Source organism: Rattus norvegicus, chromosome 1 (assembly GCF_036323735.1).
Source record: "Rattus norvegicus strain BN/NHsdMcwi chromosome 1, GRCr8, whole genome shotgun sequence".
Lineage (NCBI taxonomy): Eukaryota > Metazoa > Chordata > Mammalia > Rodentia > Muridae > Rattus > Rattus norvegicus.
In genome coordinates, this window is record NC_086019.1 from 262323974 (window position 1) to 262349827 (window position 25854).

Here is a 25854-nt window from a genome sequence, read left to right on the forward strand (position 1 = left end):
CCGTTTGCCCTAGGCCATGTCTTGATTGCCTGGTAATTAGGGGAAAACTGACCTTCGCCATCAGAGCGTCTTATTACAGAGGGATCCCATCCTGTCCCCAGATCTGTTATACAACAGCAAAGAGAGAGAGGCCAGCAGAGCCTCTGTGCTTTTTGGTAAGGGAACTTCATCCATCTGGCTTCAATGGGTTTCTGGCTTCTCCACAAAGGCAGCATTTAAGTACTTAAACTTTAATGTGAGTGGCACAGACAGTCAGATGCCTCTTCTCCACATCGGAGCTGCAAAGCCACTCCAACCAGGCAGGGAACACATCCATCGTTTTATGCTATTCATGATCCCTCCTCAAGGGCAGGGGCCAGAGGATAGGCACACCCTTCTTGCCCTTCGATGAGTTCATAGATTCTGGTGATTTTGGATAGAAGGCACTCAGAGCATGGCAGAGCCAAGTCAGGTGAAAGGAGAGCAGATATAATACCCACCATAGGAGCAGGTGACAGCAAGTGAGATTTCACGTGGGGCAAAAACTAATTATCCTCTGGCCGGGTCTCTGCCCATAGCTGAGCGTACGTGCGGTGAGATTCGGGAGCATGCCACAGGAGTAGCAAATGGTCAGTCAACCCTTCTAAACCAGGAGAGGATGCAGAGACTCACGGTTGTCCTCGGTCCTGCCACGCCCGTGCATTCCGGTCCCTAACCCTCTGTCCCTCGGAGTCCTCTTGACTGTCACAGGAGGTGAGGTTAAGAGCGCCAGAGAGGAGGCGCTAGCTCAGCTCACTGCCAGGTGATTCATCCTCTCAAAGGCCAGCGTGAACAGTATGAACTGTGTACCAAGGAAAGCTCCGAGGGTTGTCACTCAGGTGACAGGACGGCACAGGAGCCCATGGTTATGAAGTCCGAGTACAAAGAACACAGGGCAAAGAGCAGGGTGGGAACTGGACGGAGACATTCTGCCAAGGTCCAAGGAAAAGCCAGAGGTGGAGTGACAGCCTTGAGGGAAGAGAGAACGAGGTGGGAAGAATGGGGTTAAAGAGTACAGGAAAGCCCAAGTGGCCCAAGACAGAGGTAGAGCATCCATGGCATTGCAAGATGGAGAATGTCAGGGCAGCCCTTCCATCGCTCTCTCAGTAATTAACCAGGCTCTGCGTGCATAAAGGCATAATTACAGGCAAAACAGCTCCTTTGAAGTAAGAGTATAGAATGTCTAGGGGAAGAGGGATAAATCGAGAACAATCTCACTTTGCGATGTAAACGAGGTTGATAGAAAAACACCACCAAACAAACAAACAAACAATCCCAACAAACAGGCGGTTGGGCAAACAAGACCTAGGCTGAGCAGGCAGCCCATTCCCCCGGCCAACCAGAGGGTCCTAGATGGCCTCATTAGACATTTCTGCTTTTCTTCCCCAGTCCACACACCTTCTTATCAGAGCGTCTGCGTCCATGTCCCCTACCTGTTCTCTGCAGATATTCTCAGCAAGTTTCCAAAGAGGCCCTGTTTACTTCTGGAATCAAAGCCCGAGAGAGAGAGGAGGGGTTCCAAAGGGCTTGAATGGTTCCTCCTGGGAAGCAAAGCTAATCAGGAATGGAGCTGAGCTTGTAACCCTGCATCCTGGATGCCTGTCCTGTGATATAACCCCTGAAGTACCTCTCTTTCTGCAGGGGCCAAACTTTATTAGAGAATCTGTTAATTGGGGGGTACGAGGGGGAGGAGAGAGAGAGAGAGCTCGAGTGAGAGAGCAAGGCGATGCTAATATGATTTAACACTTGATAGGCTCTGAAAAAAAAAATAAGGAAGGGGCTCCAGGCTTTAGCCTGGCGCGTTCATTGTTCACATACATGCTACCAAAATGAATACATACAACTAAACTTCATGCAAGACGCTGGGGGCACAATTGCAAAAAGATTCTGTGAAACAAAAAGACATTTCTCCTTCCTCTACTGTGTCTCTTGTGGTGCCATTGTCTGACGCTAAGAACTCACAGAATAACAAAAAACAATGCCCCTTCCATGGGGGGAAAACTTGATTTGGCACCGGCAGTGGTGTTTTCCATGGGAGTGATGGTGGAGCCGTGGTTGACTGTGGGAATAGTGCAAATCAGCACTTTATGGTAGATTTTCTTCAAGCCATTGTTTATTTTGGCTTTGGTTAGATCTGTGGCCCAGCTTGAAGATTCCCAGTGGGTTTTCTAAAGCTTGCAGACCTATGAGAGATGGAACGGGGATAAATAAATAATTACGAAACACCCTTTCCCTACCCCAACACTCATGAGTGGGGTGTGTCTGTCTCCGTGGGTGTGTGCACACATACATGTGGTTTGCAGTACTGTATATAGGCAACCCATTCCATCATTAAAGAATTAAAGTGAAACTCTGGGTTAGCTGTTAGCTGGCCCATTGTCTCACAATTATCTTCTATTTGGGGCACAGGAGATCAGAGCTGTTTCAAAAAGTATCAGTTTTTGCAAACAAAACAAAATAACAACAAACAAACAAACAAAAAAAACCCAGCTTGTTGGAAATTGGGCCTATACAAGGCTTTAGTCTTTAGATGTTTGTGGATATTTAAACATGAACAGTTCAGAGTCAGAGGGTTCTTAGAGAAACAGAAGAAATGTCAGTAATCATTCTGATAATGGACTATGAGCGTTGAAGTCACAGCTTTACTCTAGCCAAAGAGTGTGGAGTTCAACCATGAGAAATCTGCCATGAGATGAAAAAAGAGCAAAGAGTATGAGGACGATTGCTATTTTCTGATCCAAAACGTGAATGCGTTTATTTCTAAATGCCAGATATTGCTTGTTCTTGACATAGAAGCAAGTTAGTACATATTTAAGTCTCTCCCCCACCCCAAGTGTGTATGTGCAGTACACACACATTTGTAATATAGACACATGCATGCTTGTGTGTGTGTGTGTGTGTGTGTGTGTGTGTGTGTGTGTGTGTGTGTGTGGTGATGGTGGTGGTGGTTTGTTTGTTTTTGGCTTTTTTTTTTTTGTTTTTTTTTTTGGTTCTTTTTTTCGGAGCTGGGGACCGAACCCAGAGCCTTGCGCTTCCTAGGTAAGCGCTCTACCACTGAGCTAAATCCCCAGCCCCTGTTTTTGGCTTTTAAAGACAGGGTTTGTCTGTGTAGCCCTAATTGCCCTGGAACTCGCTCTGTAGACCAGGCTGGCCTTAAACTCAGAGATCTGTTGCCTCTGCCACCAAGTGCTGGGACTAAAGTCATGTGCTGCCACTGCCACCTGGCAACACATGCATACTTGTGCCATGACACGCTTGTGGAGATGGGCTGTCGTGAGAGGTTTCTCTCTTCCAGGATGTGGATTCCAAGGGTTGAAGTTAGGTCATCAGGCCTTACCTGCTTGAACTATCTCACTGACCATAAATCTTTGTAAAAGATTTACTTCATTTTATGTATGTGTAGACTCGTACTTGGATGCATGTATGTATTTGCACCATACATGTGCGGGTGCCTGCAGAGACAGTGCTGCTCCCTTGGAACTGGAGCTTCGTGCAGTCCTGAGCTGTCTGATGTGGATGCCAGCCTGAACCCTAGTCCTCTGCAAGAACAGCAAGCGCTCTCAGCTGCTGGGCTATCTCTCCAGCTCCTGGCCTATATTTTTAATTCATTTATGAACTTTAAAAATGTATTTGGGTATTCTTCCTGCATGCATGTCTGTGCACCACATGTGCCTAGGGTCTGCAGAGGTCAGAAGGGGGTCTGATCCCCTGGAACTAATGTTATATAAGGTTGTGAACTACTATGTGGGTGCTGGGAATTGATGCTGGGTCTTGGGGAAGGGCAGCCAGTGTCCTTAACCTCTGAGCTACCTCTTCCCTATTTATTTATTTTTAAACGTGCACATGTGTTCCTGGGATGAACCTGGGGCTTTGTGCATGCTGGGCAAGCAGGTTGCTCTACCGCTGTGTTATATCCACAGCCTGGTTTATAACATTTTTCAGAGTACACAAATGCCTTCCTGAAGGCTCCATGTGGAGTTTGTATACACAGGCCCTGTAAATGTTAAGGAGCATTTTTGCAAAGAAAATATTCTTTGTTTAAAAAGTTTCCATTTTCAGTCTTTGTGTCACAAATGTATCTTTGTGACAAAAGGGTCTCTGGGCTGGTGAAGACATGACACAACTTTCAGGGGGCAGCACTCCTTATGTAAGTGACTCACCTAGAGAACAAGCCCAGGTCCCCTTACAAGGTGAAATTCTGGATGGATTCACTTTAGAGCTGTTTTCCAGCGAAGTGCAGAAAAGTGGTTCATTCTGACTTAGATTCAAGTTACATCAGCAAAGGGGACCTGGGTTCCAACTGAAAAAGATCTCAAGAAGGGGCTGCTGATGTACTCAGCAGGTACAAAGCTTTGATCTTCAGAAACAACAAAACAAAACAAAACAAAAATTCTTAATATGTCCCAAGATGGTCTAGGTGCAGTTTTGACTTAGTTCACCCAAGCATCTTATCAGAGGTTTTGGGGATGTGGAAATTTTGGCCAGGAAGTGTTAGAGGATTTGGATTTGTTCAGTCTACATGTAGTAGGCAGAGAACTCTAAGCCTTCTTTACCTGGCTTCAGAACACTTCTCAGCTACCCAGGTGTCTCCCACACTCTGGTCAGGCAGGCCTGGTGGCTCCCATGGGCAGCAGTGAAACTGTGTTTGAAGGAGTAGGGATAAAGGTCTGAGGTGTGGGGAGTATCCGGCTGGAAGGAGGGAAGAGGTTCCTAGGCTGCCACTTCTGTCTCAGGGCCACTCTGTCACTAAAAGGGGAGGCAGCTGTAGAGACACCCTGCTGTGAGCTTTGCACAGCTGGACTGTGTGAGTGTAGAGAGATGCTCACATCTCCTCCCTCTTCCTGGAAAATAACTTTGCATTTGAAGGGTTGCAAAGGAGTGGGTAAATCTGTAACGCAGACCGGGTAGCCTGGAGACTTCCTCTGCTTGTGTGAAGGTACACACAGGTGTGTGTGTGTGTGTGTGTGTGTGTGTGTGTGTGTGTGTGTTGGCGAGCGTGCGTGTTCGTGTGTTAAATGTTTGTGTTGGGAGGAGTTTCTAGTTACATGTGATGTTTCGATTCTTCCTGTCAGAATTGGGCTTTTATTGTTTGAGTTTGAAATAAGGTCTTAATATTTGGCTCTGGCTAGCCTTGAACTCGAGAGAATTTGGCTTTTATTTAAAAAAAAAAAAAAAAGCCTAGCAGCTATCATTCATTAGGGACCTACTGTGTGCCAGGCATTGTGCTGACTTATTGTAAAGAAAAATTGTTTTTATTCTGGCCCACCTAGAGACATCCGAGTATTTTTTTTTTCCATTCGTATTAAAGCACAGTGCTGTCTACGCAGTTAGGATTTGCGGAGAGGCGGGGAAGGGTGCTGGGATAGGCAGAGGGCGGGCCCTGCCTCCCTAGCCGCCACCATTTATTTTGACCGGTCAGATGGCGACAGGCTCGCACTAGGACCCAGGCGCCACAGCGCCTCCGTCTGTCCTGTAGGTTCATTCAATCTCCCATACACACAGATCCACACAGCGAGAGCGACACACACTCACACTCACAACCGCACGCAGCGAGGCTCGGCAAGTCAGGCCGGCTCCTTGCCCCGGCGCCTCCTCGGCTTCAGCAGGCCGGATCTCCCAGGGGACCCGCAGCTCGGCCGGCTGCACAGCCCAGGACCAGGAGCAGCTCGGCGGACCACCGTGCCTCCATGGGCAAACGCGGGCGGCCGCGCAAGGAGGCGCGCTGCGAGGGCGCGGGGCTGGTCCCCGTCGCGCCCCCGGCCATGCCCCCGGCCGCGGCCGCGCCCCAGCCCCCGGCGCAGCCCGAGGAGCCGGCGGGGGCCAAGCCCCGGTGCCCCTTCTCGGACATTTTCAACACCAGCGAGAACTCGATGGAGAAGCACATCAACACTTTTCTGCAGAACGTGCAGATTCTGCTCGAGGCAGCCAGCTACCTGGAGCAGATCGAGAAAGAAAACAAAAGTAAGTTTGGGGGCCCCGGCTGCTCGCCTGCGCCCAGCTCTTTCTTTCTCGCCCCCTTGTGCGACCCCTGTCGCCTGCTGGGCTCGCCGCCCCCACCCCCGCAACAAACACGCACACACACACACACACACACACACACACGCACCCTCAGCAGTAAAGCCGATGACACCGGAGAAAGGACACGCACACACGCACAAAGCTGCTAAAGATGTAACAAAGACAGCGAAGGGGAGAGGGAGCCTGTCGGTGCCTTGGTCTGTCGGTCTCCAACAGGCCCGGAGGACGGCCTGGCCGAGGAGTGGGGGAGTGTTGTTGTTTGCTGACAACTGGGCTGAGAGGCTGCGAGCTCGTCTCTCGCCTTTCTTCCCTTTTTACCCCCTTTTCTTTCCGGAGCCTTCTTCGTCAGACAAGTGTTTTGGTTTGGATTTTTTGTTTTTTTGTTTTTTGTTTTTTTTTTTGTTTTTTGTCGCTCGTTCCAGGGTTGGGTGGGGATTAGAAGCTGAAAGTTGGAAACCGTAAGCAGAGCTCAGGGTTTCCAGAAAGAAAACACAGACACACATTACAACAATAACAACCACCACCACCACCACCACGGAACAGCTCTCCATGCCGTGGACTCCGGCTCTTCCTGCCTACTTCATTTTTCCTCCCTTCTCACAGCGGGACTGGGCTCAGGCCATCGTGTCCACAGACACACTTCCCCTGTGCCTCCTTGGCTCTGGGATGCCACGGCCTCTGGTCTCCTCAAAGAAACAGGCCAGAGGAACCCGGCAGCGACAGCAGCACTCCCTGGACCTGCGGTCCTGCGCGCGCTGGGGTGGGGGCGACTTGGCGAGGGGGACGTGGCTAAAAGCAAACTTTAGGATTCCGCAGAAACAATAGTTGGGGAAGAAGGTGTGGGCTGTTGTGTGCGTTTTCTTTATTTTCTGAGACGCACAGGGCGAGCAAGGCAAACGCCTTACTGGGTTCCGTCCCCCCCCCCCAAACACCGCCTCCCCCCCCAGGTGGAGACCGATGCTAGGAACCCCACCCGGGCCTGGGCTTCCTCTCTGTATTTGTTTCATTTTTGTCCCTGCCCGTTGGAGCCCCCAGCTCTCGCCAGGCATTCGACTCAGTACCCTAACGGGGGCAAGCGTGTGCTGCGTCTCTAGCACCATCAGAATAATAGCTGTGAGAAGGAAGACCGGGCCCAGGGGGAGAAAGACTCACAGGGTAGAGGAAAACGAGATGTGTAATCTATCTGTCAGAACAAGTAGGAGATCAATGAGATTGCAACGTGTCAGATCTTGCAAGACCCCCCCCTACACACACACACACACACACACACACACACACACACACACACACACACACACACCAGCCCTCAAAACACAAAAACACCTTCAGCAAATACACCAATACACCCGGGCCTTTAGGGTTAAAGTAATAACCGAGTGTCGCCAGCGCAATTGTGGGGACAGGGTAAGACCAAAACAAGGATTTCTGTCGGGAGGTCTGTGGTGCGATCTTTTCTTTCTCTTGTCGCTCGCCTCTTTGCTCCGAGTGCCTGCCTGGCTTGCCAGAGGCACATCGCAGTCAGGCTGTGTAGCCGAGTCGCTGAGCGATTATTCACCCGGGTGTGTGTAGGGGGGGGGGGGTTGGGGGTGCATTCGTCTGGAGAATAGTTTCTGAAAAGCCCAGGCTAGTAGGGAGCTGGGTGAAGAGGTGGTTTTGTTTGGTGTGTTTGCTTTTGTTGCAGGGGGAGGGGCGCGATTTCTTTAGTCGTCCCCCTCCCGGATCCCCTGTCTCTGGAGTCTGTCCAGTGGCGCCGACTCCGACTCGGGGGTGGGGGGTGCACCCAAAGAGGGCACCTTGGCAATGTTCAGCGAACCTCATCCCCCACCCCCCGCAAAGAGGAATATTAAGGAGGTAGCCAGAGATTCCCCAGCCTCTCCTGTCCCCCCCCCCCCATTTCATACCCGCAGACAATCGGAGACCTACCCACCCCACCCCACCCCCGCGCCCTGGCCGCCTCCACCTCCTTGTTTACCCCGTGTCGGGGCTCCGGCGTGGCCACTAGTCACGTAAGCAGAGAGCCGGGCGCGCCCCGCTGGGCTGCCCCGCGCGGGGCGGGCCCGTAGTGGCCGAGCCAAGGCTCCAAAGGCCGGTGCAGTTGAGGGGTTTCCACTCGGACCCTCTCCCTGAGTGTTCGCTCTGCAAGGCGGCCGGCCGTGGAGAGGGGCTCGAGAGCCTCTGCACCCCAGTCAAAGTCAACTTCATGTGCGTAATCAGTCCCTCGGCCCGCAGCCCCCCTCCTCCGACCGGCTCCCCGCGGGAGTATTTTTAGCACTCTCGCGTCTTTTCGCCGCTGCTGTTTGGCTCGAAATGACGTGATGCCAACAGCCCCCAGATTTCCCCGAGAGCGTGGGGCGCTGCGCCGTGCCTGGCTCGGCTGCAGCGACTCGGCTCCAGGCCCTCGCTCCCTCCGCGACAGCTCACGCAGGCGAGGGTGACCCTCCCGCAAACTCGAGGAGACCACCCGTCGGACCCCCAGATTATCCACCTTTGCTAACAGAAGGGGCTCACTCTGGCCCCACTTTATTCGCCCCACGCTCCTCCTCCCCTGCGCGGACTGGGTCCCCCCCCCCCCGGTACGGCAAACGCAGGGCCCTACATCTGTCTCGCTTTATTGGGGGCGCTTCTCCGCGCAGCCGGCGCTCGCCGTTGTTTTCTGCTCGCTGCACACAATGCCCGCGCGTCACGGCGGTCCGCGTGTGCACAGCAATAACGCGAGTCGGGGGGCGGGTCGTGCGTGCGCCGGGCTCGGGCACTGCGGGTCGCTCCGCGCGCGCGGGGCTTGTTTTGCTCCAGAGCTCTGCTTTCCGAAACGCTTACATCATTCAGTTGTTGGGGGGGCGGGTAATGGTGGTGGTGTACATTTGGGCGTTCCGATAGCATTCCAGCATTTCGCTGCTCCTGGCTTTTTGGAAGAAGTAAAAACCCTCCTCAACTACGCTTTGTGGTTATTATGCTGGGGGTGGGTGTGCAAGGGTTTTTTTTTTTTGTTGTTGCTGTTGTTGTTTTTGTTGTGTGAGTCTTTTTTATTTTTATTTTTTTTTTTAGGTCACTACTGCAAAGGGTATGGCTGGCTGATTCAGGTGCACAACCTCCCCGCCTTCATTTCAGCGAGTTCCCCTGTAATCACTTGATCTCAGTTTCTCCGCCTCCTCCTCCTCCCCCTCCCAGTACTAGACACATGGTTTCCACATGGAGACAAACTTCTTTCCTCCGACTGGACTTGACCTAGCTGTATCGTCCAGCCAATCGGCAGCATCCGCCTCTCCTGACGTCACGCGTTGCTGAGGCCGGAGGCTGGGGGGCGGAGCCAGGAAATCTCTAGGCGCTGTAGTGCAGCCAGCTGGTCCAGTCTTTTCTTAAAGGGGCTCTCTTCTCTCAGACAAATGCCTGCCCTTTCGACTCCATTTCGGGTTCGCTGAGCTGTTCTCGAGATGCGCCGGTAGCGTCTGATCACGCGTTCAACGTTTGGTTTTCACTGTTTGCAAAGTACTCAACTTGGCGGGAGCTTGGCTTATTTTCCACTGTAGCCAGAACTTCTTTTTATTGCCTCTTTGAGGTTTCCGTACTGGGAGTGTTCACCAAGTTTTGGCCGCAGTGATGAATTCTTTCCATGAGATGGGGTGATGTTTCTTGAGAGAGGAGTTCAAATAGTTACTCAGTGTTGACCCTGCAACTGCATGCAAGGGAAGGAATATAGGTACAGACTCTTAAAATGTCACCTGGTATGAATCTATGAATCTCAAAAGCTTCCGGAAATATTTAACATGTAGGCAGTGGCCCTGTTATCACAGACTCAGAGATGACCTGTGGCATCAAGTGTCTCTGTAGTTAAGAGGGCACACTGCCCTTGGAGATCTCGATGCCCATGTTGGGCATCTCACAGCCACCTGTAACTCATCCTAACACTTCTGGTCTCCATGGGCCTTTCCACAGATGTACGGGAAACATGCACATATAAGTCCCAAAAACAAGTAAGCCCACCCCACCCCACCACCGCCCCCATAAGTGGTGGTAGCCTAGACCTGGAGGGGCAAGATGGCTTCCAGTGTTTGGGGCAGGTCTTTGGAGGTAGCATCAGACAGGGAAAGTAATTAGGTGGGAATAGAAGCCACAGTTTACTTTCTGGAGTAGACTGCCTGGGTTTGAGGTAGGGTGTGTTCCTAGGGGAACAGGTAGGCCCCAAAGAAGCAGCTTCTTCCTGTTGTAGGAAGCTGGTGGTGGAAGTTACTTCGGTGTGGTTGTTCTTTGGCCCCACCCTGCCTTCCTGACTTAATCTCCTCTGCCTGGCCATGAAACCTCAACTCCAGTCCAGCAGGTCCACCAGCTAGCAGGCTTCACAGTCATGACCCTGTGCTTGACTCAGTGGAGGACGCCCTCATTCTCCTACTCCCCAGGGTTTCTGTCTCCTACCCTTCCTTCACGAAGGAGGCTGATCCCTGCCTCCTCCTTGAAGCCGATTGGCTGTTTCAGCTCACTGGGTGCTAATTTCGAGTCAGATGAGTTGAGAGGGCGCGATGCGTGGCGGTCAGAAGGATCAGAGGTCCAGATTCCTACTGTTGTTTGGACACAAGTTACTCAGCCTCTCTGAGGCTGCATTGTGTGGACATAATGATAATGACCTCCCTTACATCATCACAGAGCGACTGAATCACCGGTTTTAAACATTTCAAGCCCCTGAAGCACAGCGCGTGCTCAGGGAATGGTGACTTATGGGGCTGGAGAGATGGCTTGGCAGTTACAGGTTGTGGTGCTTTTACAGAGCAGCCGAGTCCTGTCTCTGGCACACACAATGGTCAGGTCACAACTGCCTTGCCTCTGGCCCCTGGAGATGCAATACCTTCTTTGGCACCTCTATGCACTTGGTACATGCACACACACACACACACACACACACACACACACACACAAAACGCAGAGAGAGAGAGAGAGAGAGAGAGAGAGAGAGAGTCACATGTATACATAATTGTTTAAAAAGCTATTCCCTGAGCTCTCACAAGCTTCTACTTGTTTCCCAGGTGTTAGCTTTGTCTTTGCAGGGAAAATAACAACATCTTGTGTGTGTCTGTGTGTGTGTGTGTGTGTGTGTGTGTGTGTGTGTGTGTGGTATATACAGACATTCAGTGGTGTGTTAGGTGTGTGTGTGCACGCTTCTCTCATGTGTGCCCCGTGGAGGCCAGAGGTATCTTTTGAGATCGTCTCTTAATGAACCTGGAGCTTAGTCATTGGCTAGAATCATTGGCCAGTGAACTCCTGGGATTTACCTGTCTCTGCCCTGTCTCCCCCACCACCACCAGCTGAGTCTACTGCCAACAGCTGTGATCTGAAGAATGAAAAGTCCTTGCTTAGGAAGTAGGCACTGGAATGACCTGTGCTGAAACAGAAGGCATTGATGTTCTAACAGGTTACAGCTCTACACGGGAGGCATCTTCGGATGAACCCTCTGATCCATAATCAGCACCGGGGTCCGGTCGTCTATTCTGTGATCGCCGTTTCACCCCTGCAAACTCTGTGGGGTGAATCCCAGTGGGGTGGAGAGGTAGGGGGGTCATTTTTAAAAGAGATGTGTAAAGATCATTGCTAAGTCAGGCCCCCATTTTGTCCACGTTTTAAACTGAGTTTTTGGATTCGGTGCAGGTTTAAGACGTGGTAGATGCCGGGAGTAGGGGAGAATATGGCTTTCGGGACTCCAGAGTTTCCAGGTACAGGGTACCCTGTGAAGGGCGCCCAGGGGCTGAAGGCGGGAATTCAGGAAATTAAAGAGGTTGAATTGAGTTGTCACTATGGAGGTTCAGGGAAGGAGGCTCCATCAAGAAGCAGCAGGTACTCACACGCTATCCCATATCCAGCTATCCGCTATCCGCTAACGGCAACACTCCCACTGCTCCCCACCCAGGAATGGGTCTTCATTTGGAGATGGGTAAGCAAACGTCTAGAGGGGAAGCCGGGAAATAGAAGGTGCCAGCATATCAGGGCTGCGACTTCCAACCATATTTACATAATACCATCGCTGGCCACCACTTACTGAATCCTGACAGGGTTTAGCGTGAGGACCAGCCAGGAGTTATCTTCCCCCAGTCCAGAGCCACCCCGTAGCACGTGCAGTTTTATGACCTCTGTTTGGCAGTAGGGGTTGAGGAACTGAGGCGCAGGGATGCTGGGTAACTTCCCCAATGATCATGTGGCTAGTAGGTGGGAGAGCTGTTTGCCACCTGGGCCTCCAGCTCCAGAGCCCATATGGCTTCACCTTATACACGTGTACTCGTTTTATAGCCAAGGAATGAAGTCCAGGCGGGTTTGAAATGACTTGCTCGAGGTCACCCAGCAACGTGAAACAGAGCTGGTATTTGGAACACCTTGTTGAATTTCCAGTCTTCCTGTACAACCGTGTGTGGCAAAGTGGGACTTAAGTCAGAGTAGCCAACCAGAGAGGGTTGGTTCTCCCCACCCCCACCCCCCATTCCTAGTTATTCAACCATCCTGGCCTTAACTCAAGTTCAGGGCTCCCAGGAAACACTAACTACCCGCCCCCCTCCTGTTGCCTTATCCCTAGTCTGTCCTGTGGGCATATTAGAGGACTTAGGGCTGTTGCTATGGTACTGAGGCCAACAGCAGGTTCATCAAATGCTGAGTCTTTTGCCAAAAAAAAAAAAAAAAAAAAAAAAAAAAGAGCTGGGTCCTGCAGAAGGGAATTGGCCACCAAGATTAAGATTTACATCAGTCATTGTGGCTTGTACAGTTTTAGATCCCCCTGCCTACCCGCCCCACCCCCTATTCCTACCACCACTTTCTATAAATACAGTTGGATAAATATTGATTTAAACCGGGTTTCTGGAGGAGAAACACATGCTCGCCCTGGCTTGGTCTTCGCTTAGATACCACCAGCATGTCAGGCCTGGCACACCTAACCCCACACAGCCCTGGTTTCCAAGTGACCCGTTTTGGGGAGGTGAGTTGTGGTTTTGTGGCTTTTTTGGTTTCTTTTTCTTCAAGGAAGGGAAGGGAGGAAAGAAGCAAAGACAGACAACTGAGTAAGAAATGAGCCATTCCGCAGAACGAAGCAAGAGGTTTCCAGCCCACGGGAGGAACCCCATTCCTTCTTGCCCTCCACTTTCGGGTTTGGGTTTAAAGGAGGCAGGTGGTAAAGCAGCTCTGTGACCACAGGCTGCCCCCAGCAGCCACAGGGAGAGCATCTTCACCACAGAGCACTGAGGTAGAGGCCCAGAGAGCGACAGTGACTCGTCCACAGTGACAGAGCGGAGGCAGAACTTTCTGTGTTCTCATCTATGTGACAGGAGACTGGGTCACAGATAGAGCCCCAAACAGCTCTTGTGCAGGTCAGGTGCTCATAAACTCAGCAGTTCTCAGGCCTGGTTTACTGAGCCCAGGGCGTGTCCGGTTTTTGCCGAGGCCATTGCAACATTCTCAGTACTCTTTCAAAATGAAGCTAATTTGACTTTGCTGTACTAAGAAAAATATTTTCTCTCACACATGAGGGGTGGCGGGGAGGGAGACAGGAGCAGTCGACGCCGTCGGCCATTGGCAACCTAAGCAAGGACATTGAGTGGGGTTCTAGACTCAGTCTGGGGAAGGGAGAGAAGAGAAGAGAGGGAGGGAGACAGAGAGAGGAAGGAAAGACTAGGATGGGGAGCAGAAGGGGGCCTACTCTCTGGGTGTTTTCTAAACTTACAGCAGCCACTGTCTCTGACCCCATCGTCTCTGGGCGGCATGGTCAGAGGTCTTAAAGCCTTCAAAGGCTGACTTTGTTTCTCTGGGTCAGACCGATGGGCACCTGCCATTGTGATCCTGGGCTGGAGGCTCCATTTCTGCTTCCTCATCTGGGCAGGATGCCGGGCTGGGCCCCTCACTTGTGAAACATTTTGAAAGTACAGGTGACTCTTGCTTTAAGCAAGAAGCCTCCAGGAAACACATAAACAGGATCCTTTCAAAATACTTTAGACCAGAGAAATGCCTCTCGAAGGCTTTTGTGGCAACAAAAGTTTAGTAAGTCAGAGTTACATCGTGGATGAGGAGTTTCTCCCTAAATCAGTACTGACGTTAGCCATTTGTTTGTTAAACTGTTATTTTTGGAGTTTACCTTTACCGTAAGGTAGGCCCAGTGCTAGGTTCTAGCAGTTGTTACCTTCATGGAGTGTGTACTCACTTTCACTGTCAGGGTTAAAGATTTTAGTTACCCTTTAGGAAAAGGGTCTTATGTAGTCCAGGCTAGCCATGAAACTCTGTGGCTGAAGATGACATTGGACTTGTGATTCACCTTGTGCTGGGATTATAGGCATGTACCCCGTATCCGGTTATGGGGTGCTGGGGAATCAAACACAGCAGTCATGCATGGTAGACAAGTGCCCACCAACTGAGCTGAGCCACATCTCTCCTGAGGAATTCAGTTGTCCCGAACTGAGTCCTGACCAACAGTGGGGTGCAGGGTCTGACTTGAGATTTGTGTCTTTGGCTCTATTCCCCCTTTATGGAGAGAATAAAAACTCATCCTGAAGCTCCAAGAGGAGTCCCGGCCAGACACTGTGGTGCACACCTTTAATTCCAGCACTGGGGAGGCAGAGGCAGGCTGAGCTCTGAATTCTAGGCTAGCCTGATCTACAGAGTATGTTCCAGGACTATACAGAGAAACCCCTTTGTGTGAGTATGTGTGTGTGTGTTTGTGTGTGAATGTGTGAGTGTGTGTAGGTGCATGTGTGTATGTGTGTGCGTGTGTGTGTATGTGTATGTGTGTTTGTGTGTATGTGTATGTGTGTGAATGTGTGTGTGTGTGGGTGCATGTGTGTATGTGTGTGTGTTTGTGTGTATGTGTGTGTATGTGTCAGTGTGTGTGGGTGCATGTGTGCATGTGTGTGTATGTGTGTATGTGTGTGTGTGGGTGCATGTGTGTATGTGTGTTTGTGTGTATGTGTATGTGTGTGAATGTGTGTGTGTGTGTGGGTGCATGTGTGTATGTGTGTGTTTGTGTGTATGTGTGTGTGTATGTGTGAGTGTGTGTGGGGGCATGTGTGCATGTGTGTGTATGTGTGTATGTGTGTGTGGGTGCATGTGTGTATGTGTGTGTTTGTGTGTATTTGTGTGTTTGTGTGTGTGTGTGTGGGTGCATGTGTGTATGTGTGTGTGTTTGTGTGTATGTGTGTATGTGTGAGTGTGTGTGTTTGTGTGTATGTGTGTGTGTGGGTGCATGTGTGTATGTGTGTGTGTGTGGGTGCATGTGTGTATGTTTGTGAGTGGGTGAGTGTGTGTGTATGTGTGTGTATGTGTGCATGCGTGCCTGGGTTTCCTATGTACTCTCCCCTACCCTAGCCCACAACCGAACATTTAAAATGCTTTGTGTTTTTTGTTCAACCCCGGCTAACTTCAACAGATCTGGCGGGCCTTCTGCACTTGAGCGTCCTTTTTACAAGTCACACTACCCACCCACTGCCCACATAGCATGCCCTTGGCCACCCTGCTCCGATGTCCCCTGAGGAACTGAAGCACAGAAAATTAGAACGATAACCATGCTGTCCTGAGGGAGGACGTGATTAGGAGAATTCAAGCTTAAATCAGAAAGGAGAGATTTGGCCTATCTAGTTAGCTGAAATGTTTTACTTTGTATATTTATTGTTGCTACAAGGACACAAAAGTGAAGAAGGTTTGGAGCTCCAATAGGCAATCTATTGTATTAGAGTAGAGGGCAGGCCCGGGCTGTGTAACTTCTAGCCCGGGAACTGATGGACTCCTTGTTTTTATCTCTGAGGGACCAGAGCTACAGAATGGCCCCCCAGTTACCTCCTACAGCAGCCTGTCGGTCCCAGCCATGTCTCTTAGTCTCTTAAACTCTGACTGCCTCGCACGAAACTCTCCCTCATACTTTTTTTTTTTAACCAATCATGGAATTTAGCTTCATGCAACAAGAAATATCTAAAACGGCCAGGAGCCAAACTCTGCTTGGTACCCTGAGAGCGAAGCTCTCCAGTTCAGGTGCATGTTCTGGTTCAAGTGTTAGCCAAATAGAAACCAGTGGACAGTTCTCCCAGGCTGTCTCCTGGGAGTCTGATACCCAGCTCCCTCCCAAGAGACAAGTTCGGGCTCCTTCCTGTTCTCCTGGGGGGGTGCTAATACCCCCCCCCCTTTTACTGAGCATTTACTATGTGCTGCACAATGCTAAGCGCTCTGCATTAAGTCCTCACAAACATCCCATGGGCAGGTGCTGTAATTACCTCCATTTTTATAGCTACCCAGAGCTTCAGCTTAGCAAGGCTGGCTCACTTTCCCAAGGCCACATGCTAACAGCAATAGGGCCCCGTGGAACTTAAACCCACTGTTCTTCCTTAGGGGGTTGGGAGAGAAGCCTCAGGGAGCTCCAAGTTAACAAGAGGCAAGAAATGGAGTCTGGAGTGTTTGAGTTACAGGCTGAGGGCTCCAGGAAGATATCTCCCTAGAGGGACTTCCTTTTCTCCCCATTCATCCTAGGGTGGAGAGAAGCCACCAGAAGCTTCCAGGGTTTCCCCAGCATTGACACAAAAGCCATTCCCTGGAGGCTGATGGTCTGGGGTAGTTTTGCTTACTTGCTCGAGCCACCTTGCCAGCACCCTCTGAGAAACTCGCCCGACCAGTAGGGCACCTGTGGCACTACAGGCCGGCTGCGGAGGCTGTGGATCCACACCCTGTGAGGCTCCAGGACTTTCTGGGACGCCCCAGCTTGTAGGGCAACTGGGCTGGCTGGTACTCGGCGCCAAGGGCTTCCGAAGAGAAGGCAAAAGACAAAGGCAGTGTGGGTTTCCGAGATGGGCTTGCGGTCCCTCCCAGTTGTTGCAGTGATGGTGTGTGGCTCAGATGGTTCCTGTCAGACAGCACAGGGGCTGGCTGACCTCCTCTTGTCCTGAGTAGAGCTCTGGAAACATGGGCGATGTTAAATGTAACTGGGTTCATGTCAGTCACTTGTCTGAAGTCTCGTTTCCTGCCTCGTCTAGGACCAAACCCAAACTCCCTGCCATAACTTTCATCCATGCTTTCCAGAGTATAATGGTGTTCCGGGATGGGTACCCTTGGCTTCCCCTGTGTCTCAGCTGCTTGTGCTCCACCCCACATCTGCCAAGTGGGATCCGCTCCTTTGTCACTTAAGCCTTGATTTACAGCTTTTTACTTGTTTGTCGTTGGTCTGTGTGTCAGGAGATGAGGGCCCTGGGGACAGGGAGCGAACCTTTCTCATCAGCGTAAAGCGCTTGGCAAGAGGTCCAGGGCACATTTGCTGAGTGATGGGCTTTGGAACCAGCGTTTAACAAGAACGCAATTGTATACGCTGTGGTGGCTCGCAGCTATAGTCCCAGCACTGGGGAGGCTGAGGCAGGAGGATTTCTGATTTAAGGATAGAGTGAGATACACAGCAGCTTTTAGGATAGCCTTGGCTACGTGAGACCTTGTCTTGAGAAAAAGCCCCCCAAAATAAAACAAAACGAAAGCTGAGAGCTATTGGTTAGATGGTGGTGGAGGATGGTCTGGAATATTGCAGGATGGGAAAACCATTCCAACACATCCCAAAGCCGCCTAGAGGAACAGGCGAGACTATTGACCTAACCAATTTTTCCTGGTCAAACATGCTCTGTGTGTGTGTGTGTGTTGGGCCGTGGGGACGGGGGGGGGGGGGTGGCGGTTGTGAGGAATGGGGTGGTGATTTTGAATCTAGTTGCTGCTCCTGTGACCTCTTGAGCAAAGTTGTTACTCTTTCTGGGCTTCATCTGTGAAACAAGAATCTCAGAGACCGAGGGTTAGAGAGCTGGATGCAGAAGCAGTGCATCTGAATGAAAATGGTCCCCTAGGCTCCTAGGGAGTGGCACAATGTCATAGGATTAGGAGGCGTGGCCTTGTTGGAATGGGTGTGGTCTTGTCCGAGGAAGTGTATCACTGGGGCGGAACCATTGAGGCTTCAAATGTTCAAGCCAGGCCCAGTGTCTGTCTCTCTCTCTCTCTCTCTCTCTCTCTCTGTCTATCTTCCTGCTGCCTGCAGATCCAGATGTAGAACTCTAGGCTGTCCTCCCAGCACCATGTCGGCCTGTATGCCGCCATGCTTCCTGAAGTGACAATAAGGACCAACCCTTGGAACTGTAAGCCAGCCCCTAGCAAATGTTTTCCTTTACAAAGAGAGTTGCCATAATTACAGTGTCTCTTCACAGCAATGGAACACTGACTAAGGCACAGTTACTTGGTAGGTAAATGGGTTCGCTTCGTTCTAGCCCCCCCCCCCCAGGAGACTCCGAATGTTCTAGGGTCAAGGTTGGAGCTGAAAGTGAGGGGGAGGGGACAACATGCATATCTTCAGTCGAGTAAGAGCCTGTATTTTTATTGTAACTGCTGCACCCGAAGCAGAAGGGGCTAGGCATGGGGTCTGTGTCACCAGGAAAGAGTGGTGAGGTCAACAGAGGACAGGGTCAGGGCCACTCCGGGCCACTTGCTCAAAGGGGAAAGGAGGGTGGTGGGATCTGGGGCTATGGCAAGACTGTATGTCCCAGTCTTAGCAGTGGGGTTGGCCTCTGGTAGTTAAGTTAATTTGTTCTTGTTTAAGATGGGACCTTACTACATAGCCCTTTTTGACCCAGAACTGCTATATAGACCAGGCTGACTTCAAATTCACAGAGCTCTGCCTTCTGGAATTAATTCTGGAATTAAAGGTGTGTCCCAAGACGCTCAGCCCCTTATCTTTTTTTTAAATGTTATTTATTATTTTTAATGGCTTTAAAATCAAGTCACTCCTAATTGGGGTGGGGGTGGGGGTAGTCAGTAGGTAACTGCCAGGCTGTCGCCAGCAATCACAGCAAAGTCTGTAACTCTGGCACTGCATGAGTGGCTTGCAGGTAGAGGCAGGAGGATTACTGTCTTTGTTGGCCATTTAGCTTGGCTGGAAACCAGGAAGCTCCAGGTTCAGTGGGAGACCTTGTCTCAGGAAGATGCTTCAGAGAGTGGCAGGCAGGATACCCAAGGTCCTCCTCTGACCTCTGAATGGGCATGCATTCAGACACCAGTGTGCAGGGATACACACATGCACACCACATAAATAAGTTCATTTTTTTAAAAAAGGTTCTTTGCACTAGCAAAACGTGATAAACACAACCACCAAATAGCCAAATAAAAGCAAGAAGGAAGAAAATTAGCCGGGATGGTGGCGCATGCCCGCTGCCCCAGCCCTTGGGGAGGTGGAGGTGTAAGGAAGAGGACAGGCAAGGTCATCCTTGGCTGCATAGTGAGTTTGAGGCCAGCCTGGGCTACATTGGGCTCTGTCTTAAAACAAAACAAAAATTATAATTTATTTATCTATTTTTGTGGTGTCAGGGATGGAATCCAGGATCTTGAGGAAGGCAAGGAAAGTTTTATCACTGAGCCACACCCCAGCCTTTTCTAGTTGATTCCGGATCTTGAATATGGGTGGAAAACTCTAAACAAAAAAATATAAACGTGTAGGTTTGAGCAAGGCTTCTGAAAAAATAACGACTCACCGTTGAGCAGGTCTTATGCACAAGCGTGGTTGACATCATGAGATCTTCCAGCATCAATGACTGCAAAAACAAACTACGGGGGAGGGAGGGTTCTGTGGCACCAGCGTTGACTACGGAGGTTGAGAAAAGGCCTCAGGAGACATTCCAAGGAAGGCGGCTGTGTGGGGGCTGCATGAGACCTGGGGATTGGAGCTATTTTATTAGCGAGGGTCTGAGGCTTATGGTCATCAGCGCCAGAGAAGCGGCTGGTGGAGTAACCTTTCTGTGGGGAAAAAAATGAACCTTGAACAGCAAAAGCAGATTTGGGATGCCTTGGGACCCTTTAAGAATTTAACTTAATCGTAACATTTAAAGCATTGAGGTTGGGGCCCCACTGGTCTAAAAGATCAGAAAACTTAACTCGGCTTTAGAGTGAGTGTGCATGTGTAAGTGTGTGTGTGTGTGTGTGTGTGTGTGTGTGTGTCCATCCATTTTCCTTTCTTTTAAACATAAGTCATTCAGAAAAAGAAATTCTAGAGACAAGAAGGTAGCATACATCTCTAGGCCTAGGTTTCAATCCTTTCCCCACCAGTGTGCCAGCTGTGTGTGTGGCTTTTGGTACGTGGACATATTCCTCCGAGCCTGGATGTTCTGAACTGAAGAAGATGGGCACTTGGGCTGAGAAACGTCCACAACACAAACTATGAAACATTTTGGGGAAACATTCACTGGATGAAGCCACTCTAGCAAAACCCTTTCGAGTTCTTAGCACCCCACCAGCCCCATGGTGCCCCCCACCAAGTCTGGGTTCGAGGGGTGTTCTCCAGGGTGAGCAAGCCACTTAGGCGCACATTAACTGAATCCTGCAATGCAGACTTCCTGGATCCAAGTATATGCAAAACACACACAAACACACACACACACACACACACACACACACACACACACACACACACACACACAAAACCAAAAAACCAGCCAAACAAAAAAACAAAACAAAACCCCCAAAACAAAAAACAGAAGGAGGAAGGAGAGTTTAGTTCACCAGTATTATCACCGAAATAATCAGTAATAAGGGCCATTTAATATAATGTAGAAAGCCCTCAGAGGCAAGGGGAAGGAGGAATGGGAGGAGGAGCTGAGGGGTGGGCAGGAGGGGGGACTGGAATGTAAATTAAAAAAATATTTTTTTTTAAAAGCTCCTTTCTAAGCAAGAGATGGGTCAGGATGGAAGTCAAGTGCAGCTGTTTGAGCCTTTGCCAGTGGTCTGATCTCACTAGAAAAACTGGAGTTAAACACAAGAAACTTCCAGATTCAGCGATCTGGAATTACCCACCGCCTCCTCTGCCGCTACCCCCTCCCTGTCTCCCCAGCCTGGGCACCTGGGTCGCTTGGTGCGTTTCCATGTGGTTGGGAAGTCAGCCGGCAGCCCTGGCGACTGGAGCCCTGGGAGACGGCAGCCACCTCTCGGGTTTAGCATTACGTCATCCCTTTAGACCCAAATTTATCTCGACTGCACACAGCCCCGCTGCTCCCGAGCTGCCGCTGACTTGAGAGCTTACGCACAAAGTTAGACAAGGCTGACTCACTGGGCAGAGCCAAGATTTTCTGTGGCTCTTCACGTTTCTGAGCCCTGGAGGAAGAGGAAGGGAAGAGGCTGCTGTCTGCATGTGGGAGCCGGGTGAGGGTGGAAAAATGGGTAACTGTTAATACAGTTGATTGCTAAGACCTCGGAACTCACGCTCCCTTGTCCAAACCTTGATTATCTGAAAGCCTTAAAGATTAATGCTGAAAGCTGTGCCTGCACGGTAAGCACTTTGGAGATTTAGAACACCAACAACCCCCGGTGTCCCTAACAATGACGATGGACTTGTAACTGAACTCGACCTTGCCTCCTTTCTCCGTGTCACCTGTCTGCATGCAGAATGATATGCTAATCAGCCTCCATGTATGCGTACATCACTTGGAAATTTCCATCTGCTGAACTGAACTAGCGATTGGAGGGGCAGGAAGGACCCTATGAGTAGAGAGCTTGGCTTTCCTCTTCAGAGACAGACTGTCCTCATCCTCCCTCGATTGTGGTAGAGCTGCCGGACTTTCGCAGTTTTCGAATGGAGAGGGAGAGGGGGAGGGTTAGAGGAAGGGAAACAGAGAGACTGACTTTCCTTACTGAGAGGGTGGAACTGGAGACTTGGGAACCTCTCAGCTCTGTAGACATGAAACTCTTGCTTTCCTGTTTTCCCAACCACGTTTGTAGTGCAAATTGGCTTCATCTGAACTATTGCAAAGCCATGGCTGCCTCTGGGCTCCCCCTGGCTAATACAGAGCTTGGGGCGTGTGTGTGTGTGTGTGTGTGTGTGTGTGTGTTGCTCGTGGATTGCAGCCTGCTCAATTGCAAACGGAAAAGCCTGGAGATTTCTGTACATGTATCAGCTGTCACTTTCCTCATGTGCAGGTGGCCTTTTGGGGACTCTTGTGGGGTCAGCTGGGACACCTGTCCAGCCTTTTTTTCACTGACCTTCTATTTGGTTCTGTACTGTGATCAACAAAACCAAAGGCATTTTTTTTTTTTTTTTTGGTTCTTTTTTTTCGGAGCTGGGGACCGAACCCAGGGCCTTGCGCTTGCTAGGCAAGCGCTCTACCGCTGAGCTAAATCCCCAACCCCCCAAAGGCAGTTTCAATTCATGGGTATGCTCAGGTTCCTCATCATCTCCCCACTGTGGGCCACACGGGTTTTACCTGTCAGTGGATCCTTTAGACTATCAGGCGCTGTGAAAGTGACTTACATTCCCAGGGCCCTTGGAATTTGCAGCTGGATACTTTAAAGAATTCTGCCAGTGGTGGTGGAAGTGAACTTTTAGACTCATAATCTGCTTTTTCTTCCTTCCCAACCGGACAAGGTCTCACAATACAGCCCTGGTTGACCTGGAACTCACTAATTCAGTGTGTAGACCAGGCTGGTCTTGAACTCCCAAAGATCTGTCTGTCTGTCTGTCTCCTGTCTTCCAGTGTGCTGGAATTAAAGGCTTGCACCAACACACCTGACCTTATATAGGTTTGACGTTCAACTAACAGTTGTTCTGAGTGGACGATGTTAGTTTTTTTGTTTCTGTTTTCTGGGACAGGGCCTTTCTGTGTAATTCTGGCTGTCCTGGAGCTCACCATAGAGACCAAAACTCATAGGAAACTGCCTGTATGTGCCTCCTGAGTGCTGGGATTAAGGGTGTGGAGCCACCACACCTGGCAGAGTGACCAATAAAAGAGGGTGGGGGTGGGGAGCAGAATTTCCTCCCACCTCTATCCAGTAATGTCCTTGGCTGGGATGGGGGTGGTTGTTACCAATACACAATGGGAAAACCCGTATAGCCTAGCCAACTCCTGAAAAAAGCAGTCCCTCTTTCAAAGTCTAGAGAAGTCCTCCCCACCCCCACTGTGGCCTGTGAATACTTACTTCTCCTTTTGGGTCTCCCTGAATTTGATGAACATCCATTTCTTAAATGTTGTGCCGAGTGTGATATTTAAAAGGGCTGACAGAATTTTGCAGCCTGTGATCTCACTGGAGATACTGCTCACTTTGAATGTGGAAAAAAGAGAGACCAAGGAGAGGAGAGAGGCCCTTAACATGTAGAACAAACCCCAGGATGTTCGTGACAGGGTAAGCGATCCATCCAGAGATAGATTTTTTTTTCTTCTTCAGTAGCCAATAACATGACCACAGGAAGGGAACACTGTCTCCTCACCGAGAGGTCTGTCATTTTGATCGTCCACCAGCAGGTCAACATAACCAGAGTGAGACAGGTTATGGCTCTTTTCCACAGCTGGGGCTCCTAGAGCGGGCAGCCCTTCCCCCAGATAGTTCTCAGTCAGTGGTGGTTTTGAGTCCGAGGGGACCTGTGACAATATCTGGAGGTATTCTGGTTGTCGTGCCCCAGGCTGGTGGTGAGCTACTGGCTTCTAGTGGGTGGATAGGGCTGCTTCTGAGGAGTCAACAGTGCGCAGAACAGAACCCAGCTCCAAGAAGGAACTATCAGGTCCCAAGTATCAGTAATGCCAAAGTTAAGACATCCGTTAGAAGAGGGACGTGGAAAGAGGGTGGTGGTTGGGAGCAGCAAGTGGCTGCTTTTGAGTGTGCTCTCTGCTTGTTATTGTCTCTGATGTCAGTTACACTTCAAGAGAGGAGAGCACAGGAGGAGCAACCATCGCCAGTAGAAAGCACTGAGTGATGGGATTATTTCATTTAGACTTCACGATGAAGCTTACTAAATAGGTGTTTCCTGGGAACAAGGAAGGCCCATGCCTGTTTCTCTCAGTACCGTCTACATAGAGTCTGGTCCAGTGCCTGGCATGTGTCTCAACATCGTGAATACATGGAAGAAATAAATTCATCTTATATGAGAGGGAAAAAAAAGCTTGGGGTCCACTATGAATACAATACCAAATCTTTACGTCCTTTCCTTATATCATCAGAACAGGTTTTCTGTCTAAAAACACCAATGAGGCACGGAGGAAGAATACAGAGTGTCGAAACAGGGAAAGAAGGACCGAATGGACGTCCTCTCTGACTCTCATTAAATGATCTCATGTTTCTGAACTGCGACTTTTGTTCGTCAGAGTATCTGTGGTTCTGTCCTTATAAATAATGTTACTTTCCTCTTTTAGAGGGTGAGAGTACCCAGACACTGACGTTTCACAGGAAAGCAATAGATAGAGAACTCTAGGCCCAGAGCACCATCTAAGGAATGAGTCTCCTTGGGAGAAGACCCAAGTCTTTTCCTCAGAAGCAAAGTCATGTAAATTTTTAGTCTTGCCATTCTTGGAATCTGGAAAGGAAAGCCAAGGAAAGACTACATCTCCCAGAGGCCATCGCGGAGTGCTCCACGCGCAAGCGCATGGAGGCGGCCCCGTCCCTCGACACCCGACGTGTACTGGCTTGGGGGCGGGACTACATTTCCCATGGGGCAGCGGAAGGGGCGGGCAGGGGCGGGACCTTGTCGCTGCTCCGGTCCCTCCCCCGTGCTCGCGCGGAGAAGTAAACAAACCGCGCGCGGGCTGCAGGCGGCGCGGCGGGCGCGGCGGGCACGGCTAGGGCGGCGGAGAGCGCGCCGAGCCGGAGCCGAGCTGGCCCGCCCGCCCGCCGCACATGTCCAGGGTCGTCGTGGGACTGTAGCCGTCTGTGGCGCCTCCTGTCGGCCGGGGGCGGGAGCGCGGAGCCCATGGAGCGGGTGCGGATGATCAACGTGCAGCGCCTGCTGGAGGCCGCGGAGTTTTTGGAGCGCAGGGAGCGAGGTAACGGCTGGACGCCGTCGCTTCGACCACAGCCTCGGGCTCCGCGCGGGGAGTGCGGCGCGGCTGGCAAGGGGAGGTGCGCGCGTGTGTGTGGAAGTGCGTGCACCGGTGAGGGGGAGGCGCGCGCCCGCGCGCGGCAAGAGGAGCACGCGCGTGTGGGAAGAAATGTGCGTGCGTGTGAGGTGCACGAGCGTGGAAGTCCGCGCGCTGTTGGAGAGGTGGGTGCGCCGGGAGGGAGGTTTGCTCTGGAGTGCAGGTGAGTTCCGGAGTGGAGGCGTGCAAGAAGCTCGCGAGCGAGAGCAGGCGTGTGTGCACTTGTGCATGAGGTGTGAGTGGGAGCTTAGGCAAGGGAGAGGGGGCTTTAGGGGAGGACCGGTGGCTCTGGGCTGCAAGGGAAGGACTCTCCAGTCGCGCAGGGGCAGCTGCTGAACGGACCCGAGGAGAGGGCGGAAGACGCTGGACCAAGAGCTCTTGCAACTTGAGACCGCACTGGAGAGTGAAGGGGGTGGGAGCTGGGGAGGTGTGGGTGCAGGAGGCGGGGTCTGTACGAGCCCGGGGGCGGAGTGGAGTGGGGGTAATGCCGGCTGAAGAGCTGCGGGAGGGGCTCCCTGCTATTGTGAGCATGGGGTACAGTGAGATGGTGTTGCCTTGGAGGTGAAGATAGGTGGAGGAATAGGAAGACAGAGGAAGGAGTGTGAAGAGCCTAAATGCTGCTGTCAGGAGAGAGGAGGTCCTTACCGAGACGTTGTGGTCAAAAGAGCTGGGGCACGCAAAAACGTTGAGGCTACAAAGGCACTGAAGAGGTGACTGTAGTTAAACCAAGGGTTTCGGATTGTTTTGTTTTGTTGGTTGGCTGGTTTTTCGGGACAAGGTTTCACTGTGTAGCCTTGACTGTCCTGAAATTTTATCTGTAGACCAGGCTGGCTTCAAACTCAGAGATCGACTGCTTTTGCCTCTGGAGCGCTGGGATCAAAAGCAACAACCACTACCACCTGGCTGGGGGGATTTTTTTTTCTAAGGCGAGTGAATGGGTGGGTAGCTGGTATTAGAAATTAGGATTTTAAAA

The 25854-nt window shown here is 51.0% G+C and overlaps 1 protein-coding gene and 1 long non-coding RNA gene across 5 annotated transcripts in view; one reads left to right on the plus strand and one right to left on the minus strand.

Annotated features, from left to right (window-relative positions):
• The first annotated feature begins 5300 nt into the window (after window positions 1-5300).
• Mxi1 (MAX interactor 1, dimerization protein) overlaps window positions 5301-25854 on the plus strand; it is a 59764-nt gene continuing 39210 nt past the window's right edge. The window contains exon 1 of one of the 3 annotated variants that reach the window (XM_006231604.1): window positions 5301-5979. In XM_006231604.1, coding sequence (XP_006231666.1) covers window positions 5706-5979 — 274 coding nt within the window. In that variant the 5' untranslated portion in view covers window positions 5301-5705. Of the gene's footprint in view, window positions 5980-24668; window positions 24789-25447; window positions 25592-25854 lie in introns of those variants that run through there. The other 2 variants (NM_013160.2, XM_006231606.2) reach the window with 2 other exon arrangements.
• Window positions 9039-24419, minus strand: LOC108349710 (uncharacterized). Of its 2 annotated transcripts, XR_010061489.1 has the most exons (3): window positions 20885-24419; window positions 19524-19785; window positions 9039-16927 (listed from the first exon to the last, which is right to left on the minus strand). It is a non-coding gene; the product is annotated as an uncharacterized LOC108349710 (long non-coding RNA). The 2 variants fall into 2 exon arrangements; XR_001836170.3 differs by having other exon boundaries at window positions 19524-24419.